General features: G+C 38.5%; 2 protein-coding genes across 3 annotated transcripts; one reads left to right on the forward strand and one right to left on the reverse strand.

Annotated features, from left to right (window-relative positions):
• The first annotated feature begins 1084 nt into the window (after positions 1–1084).
• LOC141601949 (probably inactive leucine-rich repeat receptor-like protein kinase At5g48380) lies at positions 1085–4065 on the forward strand. Of its 2 annotated transcripts, XM_074422258.1 has the most exons (3): positions 1094–1278; positions 1662–2391; positions 2852–4065. In XM_074422258.1, exons 2-3 carry the CDS (start codon positions 1810–1812, stop codon positions 3866–3868), a joined length of 1599 nt encoding a protein of 532 aa, XP_074278359.1. In that variant the 5' UTR covers positions 1094–1278; positions 1662–1809; the 3' UTR covers positions 3869–4065. The 2 variants fall into 2 exon arrangements, with proteins under 2 accessions (XP_074278357.1, XP_074278359.1); XM_074422256.1 differs by having other exon boundaries at positions 1085–2391.
• A 1872-nt stretch (positions 4066–5937) lies between these two features.
• Positions 5938–8817, reverse strand: LOC141601956 (uncharacterized). The gene has a single exon (XM_074422266.1). The coding sequence runs from the start codon at positions 8527–8529 to the stop codon at positions 6169–6171; it is 2361 nt and encodes a 786-aa protein (XP_074278367.1). The 5' UTR covers positions 8530–8817; the 3' UTR covers positions 5938–6168.
• Between the last annotated feature and the right edge of the window lie 2004 nt (positions 8818–10821).

A 10821-nucleotide genomic window follows, 5' to 3' on the forward strand; every position in this document is an offset into this window, starting at 1 on the left:
TACCTAAAAAATATGATAAAACATACAAATAGAACTAGAAAGCAAATATTAGCTCAATATCACTAAGGTTAGTGCATAATGACATGTAAATTGGAGCTAAAATATGGGGATAAAATATATATAAATTGGACTTATCAAGTTTTCCGTGTCACCAATCTCTTGCGTCATTATTCTTTTACTTCGTAATTTACTTTATTTTCATCATTATTTTCGTTTATTTTTCACCCGTCTGTCGTCATAAATCACATATAAATTAACCTCCCGTTTCGAGGCTAAAATGAGTAGATCGCTTTAACCCACATAAATATAAATCGATAGTAAGTAATTTTTTACCAAAACAAGAGCAATCATTAAAATTGTTCTCGAAGCCCTTTTTCTCGACAAATTCCAGTTTTACAACCGGTCAAATAATATGACACTATCTGTTTTAAGTTTAATATACGAGTCATGTACATAAGTGGATACTTGACTCAATTTAAGCTTAAGATGGATAGTACTATCTTAATTGATAATATGTGTTTAATCTTAGGTGGTCCATGTTGAGTCGGAAACTTGAGCTTGAGCTCTAAACCGGCTCGAAAATTTTCAAACTTAAAATATTAAAGTTTAGAATCAGCTCGGATTAGGCTCGAGCTCGATTTTTTTAACTATTAAATCAAATTAAAAAGAAATATATTTTAAGAAATATGCAAATATTGAATACTTATCAAATCAAATATAAATATAAAATTAAATGCTAAAATTAAATTTTATTTAGGACAAAAATAATTGTAAAATGCCAAAATTAAACAACTAATAATAATAATAATAATAAAAAAAAAACGAGCTTAAAAGCACTACTTGGTAAAATAGGTTCTTTTAGAATCAATTTGAACCATCTGCCAAAGGTTGTAACAATTCGAACAGTCTTAGTGAAAATCGGAGAAAGTCGGGAACCAAATTACCAATACAAGCCGTAATAAGCTTGAAATCGTCTCGGGCTTAGAATTAATTTTAATCAATTTTGAGTCAAGATTTGACCGAGCTAATCCTAAGAGCTCCGATCATTTATTTACAACCTAAGCGTCACTTGCTTTGATTTTTCAACACACTCAATAAAACTTGGTTATATTTTTCTTGAGGGTCGTTGATAAATAAGTCAAGCCACCACCAAAGTCGTCTATATTGACTTAAAAATGGGCCCATTTCTTTAGTCTCTTGTTTAATTTATCCATTTTTCTTCATTTTTTAGGCATTTTAGTCTTCTTTGAGCTCAAAAGATGCAATTTTGACATCTGGGTACGTCTCAATTCTTGTTTATTTCAATTAGTTTGTGTTGAATTGAACTGGGTTTTGCTTAATTTTAGGGTTCTTGTAGAATTAACTGTGAATTAGGGTTATTTAAAGTTTTGTTTTTTGTATTAATTGCTCAAATTTTAGGTTGAATTGTGTGAAATTGAGCTTTAGATGTTATATATTTGTGTATAGAAATCATGATCCTGTGATTTTTAGTTGTGTTTCTGTTGGAAATATTTGTGAATTTTTGCATATTTTGGAAGTTTAAAAATGGTTGTTAATAGAAGGTTAATTGCTTCAGTAGTATGTGTTTTAGGATGTTTGGTTGTTATATTGGGTGATTATGGTATTTCTGGGACTGAAACTGATGTGAATTGTTTGAAAAGGATTCGGGAATCGGTTACAGATCCTAATGGATACTTGAATGGAACATGGGATCTTAGTAATAGAACTGAGGGTTCTATTTGTAAATTCATTGGCATTGAATGTTGGAACCCGCAAGAGAATCGGGTTTTGAACATTAAGTTAAGTGATATGGGTTTAAAGGGTGATTTTCCGCTTGGAATTGAAGATTGTACAAGTTTGACGGGATTAGATTTATCGGGTAATAATTTTGGGGGTCCAATTCCTTCAAATATCTCAAAAGTGATCCCGGATGTGACTACACTTGACCTTTCGGACAACAATTTTTCCGGTGTAATCCCAGAAAATCTTGCAAATTGCAGTTACTTGAATGATATTAGCCTTGATCACAATCAATTTTCTGGCTCAATTCCCCTGGAACTAGCAGACCTTGCTCGGCTTAAGAATTTTAATGTTGCCAACAACAATTTGTCGGGGCCGATTCCTCGTTTCAGTGCAAACGTTCCCATTCCCATAGAGAACTATGCCAATAACCCCGGGCTTTGTGGGCCACCACTAAAGACTTGTTCTGTTGCTACCAAGTCTCACACTGGGGTTATCGCTGGTGGAGCAGCCGGAGGATTTACTCTCGTGATTGTTGTGGCGGGTATAGCATTCTTTTACATTTCACGGATGAAGGTTATTAGGAAGAAAATGGAGGATCCTGAAGGTAACAGATGGACGAAAACATTGAAGGGCGTCAAAGCAGTCAAAGTATGTTCACTCAATCAACTTCTTTTGTTCACTCATTCAACTGTTATTCTTTTTTGTGGTGATAAGTTATGGGTGCCTCTAACCCCTGCCTTGTCCGACTATTAGAAACATAGATTTTCTGTAAAGAATGGTTACATTTGCATGACACAAGTTTTTGATAATACTAGAGGATTATATTCAAAAGTTGAGCAATTGGCTGAAAGTTCTGGTGATTTACCTGCTATATTACCAACATCCGTTCTTCTTATGAATTTAAATAAAGTCTTGTATAAGACTGTCTACATGTGTAAGTTTAACCTACCCTGTTATTCATCGTGATGAAATGATGCAAATATCAAATATTCCCGGATTTGGGCTGGTATCACAAAATGACAGTCTTATATGCTCCGTACAAAATAATTTTGTGTTAAAAAATATGTCATTTCATACTTTTGTTAAAGGAAGTTGCTATGATGCCCAGGTATCTATGTTTGAGAAGTCGGCTTCAAAAATGCGATTAGCCGACCTTATGAAAGCCACAAACAACTTCAGCAATAACAACATTATCAACTCTGGAAGGACGGGAGCAATGTACAAGGCAGTGATGCCTGATGGTACATTCTTTGCAGTTAAAAGATTGCAAGATTCACAGCGAACAGAGAAAGAATTCTTGTCGGAAATGAACACTTTGGGCAGTGTGAGGCACCAAAACTTGGTTCCGCTTTTGGGTTATTGTGTTGCAAAGAAAGAGAAGTTTTTAGTCTACAGATACATGGCTAATGGAAACCTATATGATCAACTTCACCCTTCAGACCCTGAGGCCATCACGCCTGAGATTTTGGAGTGGCCCATACGGCTAAAAATCGCTATTGGAGCCGCCAAGGGATTAGCTTGGATGCATCATAATTGCAACCCTAGAATCCTTCATAGAAACATAAGTTCCAAATGTATTTTGTTGGATGAAAATTTTGATCCTCGGCTCTCTGATTTTGGTCTAGCTAGGCTCATGAATCCGATAGACACCCATTTGAGTACTTTTGTGAACGGGGAATTCGGGGATTTGGGGTATGTGGCCCCCGAGTATGCTCGGACGCTTGTTGCCACCCCAAAAGGAGATGTTTTTAGCTTTGGGACTGTTCTGTTGGAATTGATCACGGGTGAAAAGGCAACTCAGGTGTCTAATGCCCCGGAAACCTTTAAGGGCAATTTGGTTGAGTGGATTTATCAACTGTCAGTAAGTTCAGATCTCCATTCTTCCATTGACAAGCATCTCCGTGAAAAGGGTGTCGATAAAGAGCTATTCCAGTTCCTTAGGATTGCTTGTAACTGTGTTACTCTTGTACCTAAAGAGAGGCCAAGTATGTTCGAAGTGTACCAACTGCTGAGAGCCATTGGAGAAAAATACCATTTTACAGCAGATGATGAGATCATGATTCCTAGAGAAACTTCCGATGCAAATTTCCCGCACGAGCTCATCGTCTCCCGGGAAGATTCATAAGAGGTAGTGTGCTGCAAATGTGTAAACAACAGGTAGTCGATAAAATATCTTTGTATAGAATGATTATGATAATATTAATATTGTGTCTAGAAATGAGAGAGTTTTACTTTACCCTTTCTACGTCTGTAATCTCAATCTACACTAGTTTTACGCTTGTGCAAATTTGCAAATAATGGATGTAATAGAGTTTTGTTGTAGGATTTTGTGTTTCGGGAGCACCTCCATATATATATCCTTTTCCCTTCCTAGTAAACTATAGAAACATTAAATTTTCAGGATTTATTAATTTCTTTGCATATACTGATACCAAAAATTCTCCTCACACATAAAAACAATCCATCCAAGTGGAATATTATAATGGCATGTGGGTGAGGAGTACCGTCCTCCGGGAGGACGGTAGAATTACTCATACTGATACTACCAAACAAAAGAGAATTCTTCACAAATAATGAAGAACACAAGTATCACTACAAAGCGGTTTTACACGAATAGTAGTGAAAATTATATACTCATTGACCCGAATCCCACTTTAATAGTTATGTTTAAAAAAGCCGTTTTGACATCTGAATGGAGATGAGGTGGAGATGGGTCTGCTCAAAACAGCCGGAGCCCAAAAATACTGTTTAAATATAAGGATTAATCTAGAAAAATCTTCATACTTATGAGTTTGAGAAAGATGATTAAACTTGGAGGGTACAGCATCAAATATCTCAATGGGTTATTACCGCATCAAATGTCTCTATGGGTTGAAATATACCAACATAATCACAAAACTGAATTATGGCAGCTGGCTGTAAATAATCGGAGTTAGCTCCCCGAGCCTTCAAAATCAGAACCATATGTGTCCATTTAATGAGTTATGTTATTGATTAGTGAATCAAACAAATGCATGTATTTTGAAATTAGTTCTATGATGTGCAGGGGAAGGTTATATATGTTGTTTTTATCATGTTAAAGAAGTGATTTGCACTCCGTGGCACTAACAGCTTCAGCTACACAGGAGGCCACCAAATGCGGCCATCTTCAACTAGAAGAAACGCACGGTCACCCAAACACTTGATCCCAGCCCAAGTTCCATTCTGCAAGTCCAACCCAAAAATTCGGACTCCATAGACGCTATCATAATGACGGGTCCCTACTTTAGCAATGTAAATACTACCACAAGATTCAACCATAAGGGTATAGCATTGGTCAAGCATGATGAATGGGGTTTGAGGAATGCTAATTAATGGCAAGGACTTCATTCTGAATCTGAACGAGTTTGAACCATCATCTGCAACCTTAATAATGCATAACAGACGATCTTTCCGTGAATACCCCATTGAGCGTAACCACAGTAGACATGGCAGCTGTCACACCTTCAATTTCAATTCTTTCAGAAACCAACTAGAACAACCAGGAACATTCCGTTTTTTGGGATGAAAAAGGCCCGGCCTTGGAAGAACAAGAAAGCATATCAATAATTGTTGATATCATCATCACAATAGGAAGGGGATGATGTCAAAGCAAATCTCATTCAACCCGGACACCCGGTCCTTCATCATGGAAATTTAATGGCGGTAGGTTAATTGATTTCAAGGTGAAGGGGTTCCAAAGAGTAAAAGAGTAGTTATCAGGATCCTCAAGTGCTTTCTTCTCAGAGCAATAACCAGCCGAGATGTGCAGCCTGTATGAACTTGCCTTCCATTTCGGGAATGCTTTTGAGGTAGGATTTGTTGTTAAAGGGTGTCACCCAGCGGCGCTAACTCGTTTTTCATCCGGAAACTATAAACTATACATAACCACAAACTACTATTATTAACGTCCTAACGAAAAAAAGAATTTATTGAAAGAATTTAAGAAAGTTTATAAAATGAAATTACTCAATTTTCTTGATTAATTTTGAGATTTTTATTTCTCAAATCAAAATACAATTCAATGAGGTGAAATATGAAAATTAATGAGATATTAATCTAAACACAAATCTATAAGTAATAATGTAAAACTAAAAAGTCTATATATACAATGCGCGGATATAGACTAGTTATACACTATGTAAATAAGTATTTTCTGCAGAAACACAAAATTCAGCATATTTTATATCCATACACAGTAGGGCAACTGGCTGTAAATAATCGGAGCCAGCTCGACGAGCCTTCAAAATCGGAACCATATGTGTACATCTCTCTAACTTAACATTCCCTCTGTCATTAGTTTGCATCACAAAAGAAGCAAGCATAATAATAAAGAACTTACATTGATGATGCTTTAACATTGTATATTTGTATTACATCCATGACTCCTTGATACATTTATGTACATTAGAGAGGTTTTCTAGCTTGTTCACCATGAATTCCCTCTTCCTCAAATGCTTTAACATAACCAGGTTCCGACGAGTTATTTCTATGTAGAGCATTGTTCTTCTGTCCTTGTGGTCTAGGTCCTAAAGCATTCAAATCAATGGTAGCCCCAAATTCCTGTGAAGACTGTACTACAGCATCATAGGCTTTATATGACAGAGTTAATCCCTCGTTTAGTACCCTTAGATACATATCGTATGCTAGCCTTGGCTTGCCATCTTTTGCAAGAGCAAAAATAAGCATCTCGTACGTGATCTCATTTGGCTCGATGTTCATACCTTTCATACGGTGAAACCAGTCGTATGCTTCTCCACCTAACCCATTTCTTGAACATACACTTATAATAGCGTTATAGGTTACGACAGTTGGATTGTTCCCCGTTGAAATCATTTCCTTAATGATATATTCAACTAAGTTGAACTTGCCGAGTCCAACATAAACTGAAGCCATGATCGTGTAAGAATATAAGTTGGCTTCAATGCCAACTTTCCGCATATGTTCCCACACACGAATAGCCTCGTCATACATTTTCCCTTTCTCAAGAGCACTAAGCAATGCTCCATAAGAAACTTGTGTCGGTTTTTCACCTCTCTCGACCATTTTCTTAAATATTTCTATAGCAGCGCTTGTTTCTGAAGCCTTTGAACAGGCTACAAGAACAGCATTCCATTCTCTACTCCTCGGTTTCAAACCTTTGGCTTCCATCTTTTCTAATAAACTTACTCCCCATCTCCAAATTCCTCGTTTCTTTGCGGCACTAAGCAACACATTGAAGTGGGCTACAATGAGCTCATATGACATACTGTTGGGCTTTGGACCGAACTCTAACAGATCCTCATAGACTTCCAAAGCAGCCCACCATTTCTTAACCTTGCCCATCAACCAAATGATATGATTACAAACCGACAAGCTTATATCGGAACGCTGTTCCCTTATTCGATTATACAATTCTTTAACAACCGTATAGTGTTCTTCACGGGTGCAAGCCCAAATAAGGCGCTCATATTCGGAATTCGTTGGTGGAATTCCGGCCTTGTCCATCTCTATCAGTAATTTCAAAACATTGGTGGTAAGGTTTCCATCCTTGACAAGCCATCTTCGCATGACTTGGTAGCACACACGACCAGTGAAATCCTTAAACTTTAAAAATTCGGTTTCCCAATCTTCATCGTCACAGTTATGTAGCTCTCCATTCATAAACTTCTCTCTCATACTAATAAACAATCTTAGAGCTCCATTGCCATCTTCCATTTTCCGATAAGCCAACAAGGCCGTGGAATAGGAAGAAGGGGATAAAGATAGCCCCTTTTGCTCCATATCGTAAAAGAGTTTGAGAGCCTCCTCAGCTCGTCCATCATCTAAATATACACCCATCAAAGTGTTATAGGTCACAACATTAGGAGAAAACCCAGCATCACGCATATCATTCATAACCACTTCGACTTTACCAAATTCTCCGGATTGTTTAACTGCACCTAGCAAACTATTGTATATGAAAAGATTAGGGCCATCAAATTCTTTGTTCTCCTTGTGCTTCTCCTTAAGCCAAGAAACAAGGGCAATTGCAGGCTCCAACTTCTTTTCTCGCCCAAAGGTTCTTATAATGGACGAAAAAACTCGGAGAGGCATTTTACCCTCATTTTTCAAAGCGTTCTCAACATCCTCGACTGATTTAGCAAGCTGCAATTTCCGAGAAACCCCACGGACATCAATTTTTGATGTCTTCTCTCCCTCTAAGTCCCTCTCATCCCTAGTTTCGACTACAATATCATCACTCCTCACATTTTCGCTCAAAGGTAACTCACCCTTCTCCAAATTACCCTCAAGAACCTCCTCCAAGACAATTTCAACTCGCTCCTCACTGTCTCCATCAACATTGCTACCAACATCATCACTCAAAGTAAACTCCCCCTTACGCAAACCATTGAGATCAGTAAGCTCCGAAATATCCCCCACAGTCCCCTCAAACCTCGACACCACCCCTTCTTCACTCCCTTGATCAACATTTTCAATAATTGGATGTTCCTCTAAAGACCACCCTATAGGCAAACACATACCTAAAAACCCTTTACCCCCACCAAACAAAACAGGCTTAATTTCGGAGAAACCGAAAAAACACCCATTACCCAAACTAACACATGAACTCCTATTACAAACACCATTTCTATTCTCCACTATACAACTTATAGAAAACCAAAATTCAATCTTTTTCCTTTTATCTTTTCTTCTAATACACCCAAAAGAAGTAGAATTAAACTGAAAATCAAATTGGGGCAATCTCAAAATCCCCCCTTTTAACGGACAAATGCTTAAAGCTTGCATTTTTGTGGGTGAAAACAATAATTCAATTTCCTAAGTACCCATTTGCTAATTTAAGTAATTATGGTTCAAATTAGCTAAATTATCGAAATATAAGATTAAAATAATAAGGAATAAAGATTAAAGCAAAGAGAACAGGGATGAAATACATACAAAAAGGTGTGAGATTGAAATGGGTAAGCTTCTGGGTTGAGCATTTTAATGGATGACTGAGGAACAGACAGAGAAGCAAACCGAATGAGAGGAAGTCAGGATCAGAAAGATTAGAGTTCTTCTCTTGACTGGCCCAAGCCCATTTTCTATTCTTATATACGGAGAGGGGTGGCAATCGGGTCAGTCCGCCCGCGTCATTTCGGTTAGCTGCCCTTTCGGGTGGTGCCGGGTTCAGATTGGATCGTCATTGGTCGGGTTCACTCGGGTTGGGGGTAAGCTTGCTACCTATAACGGAGTTACACTTAGGTCATGTTCTTTTGGATTGAAATTGTCTGAACTGAACTGAACTTAATGGAGCTTAACTAAACTGAACTGAACTTAATAGAACTGAACTGAATTGAATTGAAATGAACTAAAATAAAAATAATAAAAAAATAATAATAATAATAAAATTAATACCAATAATAATAAATATTATAACAATATTATTTATTATTCATTATTATTAATATATTAATATAATATAATAATCTAATAATATATATATATATATAATAGTAATATCATAATAAATATAATAATAATAATAATAATAATATATTAGTAATATAAATAATAACATTATTTATAATAATATAATATTAAATAATACAATATATTAATTATAATAAATAATATAATATAAATATTCTATTGAGCAAAGTCAAAGATATCCACAGCAAGTCAACACCTTGGATGACCCTAGTGACGCACCACGTCGGCTCATGTCACCTGGTCTCGGCCAGCAACTAGCCGATCGGGGTACATATCCGCGTACTCATATCCAAGACCCCGGCTACGCCCGCCATGGGTCCATCGGCCGAGGGTAGATCGGTCTTTCCACCTGCTAGCCACTTGGCCACTTGGCCACTACGTGACAAAAGGTGAAAGTCTATAAATACTCCTCAACCCTCATTGAAGAAAGGATCCGAAATATAACCTAAACATCTCATAATCTGGTAATATCTTCCTTATCTCTCTACAATATATACTTTGCCAAGTAACACACAACTTAATCCCTTTAAGTTTACTGACTTGAGCGTCGGAGTGAGTTCGCTCGGTACAAAGCCGAGCCCTCAGTTTGTTCATTGTTTCAGGAGAGACCGAAAGGAGGATTTAATCAAAGACGTCATTCTACAAGCCACGAGTGGTAACTAATAACTGCTTCGGAATTACACCCGGAACAATTGGCGCCGTCTGTGGGAAAAGATACTAGAAGCTAGTCACATTCATTCCTAAACAAAAAAAAAAACAAAACAAAACCCACCCAACAAGCTAAGAAGATGTCGAAACAACCAGAGATGGTGCTTGTGGAAACTGAATTCTACCAAGATGACACATTCCACAACTCTGAAATCGGACAGTCCCCCACCGGCCGTATCACTGATACGACGAACGGGATGCCAAAGGAACAAGATACACCGCTGCCCGCCGACCAAGTCACCATCATGGGACATGTGGTTGATGCAGCTAAATTAAAGCTACTCCTGGACCTAATGGGTAGCACGCCGACTCACACTGTCACAACGACAAGAGCGGCGGCACCCCCACAGGAGACCAGGGCCCAAAATGTGACTCCGAGAAACTTGAACGGAGCATTGGAGGAAGCTGACCATGTCAAGACGCCGGGGGAACCCAGAGTGCCAGTGGCAGACTGAGTCCTTCCCGCACTCGCGGGAAGACATTGTCGCCGCGGCACCAACGAGGCCTGCCCCAGAGGAGTGAAAGAAGTCCGACTCACCAGAGTCGGAGAAGAAGTCCGACTCACCAGAGTCGGAGAAGAAGCCCGACTCACCAGAGTCGGAGAAGAAGCCCTTCCCGCCACAGGGAGAGAAGCCGGACTAAGGATGCGAGGAGCCGATCGCTGCGTGTCATTCGACACGTGGTCAGACAGCCCCTCAACGCCTATGTCCTAGAGGTCCCGGTGCCGACTAAACTAAAGTTGCCGCCCATATCATACAAAGGAGAAAGCGACCCAACCGACCATGCCGAGGCTTTCGAGTCTTACATGTCGGTATGGGAGCAGCCTGATAAGGTTTGGTGCCGAGTCTTCCCAACGACCCTGCATAGGATGGCACAAAGTTGGTACAAGGGGCTACCCAA

Source organism: Silene latifolia, chromosome 1 (assembly GCF_048544455.1).
Source record: "Silene latifolia isolate original U9 population chromosome 1, ASM4854445v1, whole genome shotgun sequence".
In the NCBI taxonomy this organism is placed as follows: Eukaryota; Viridiplantae; Streptophyta; class Magnoliopsida; order Caryophyllales; family Caryophyllaceae; genus Silene; species Silene latifolia.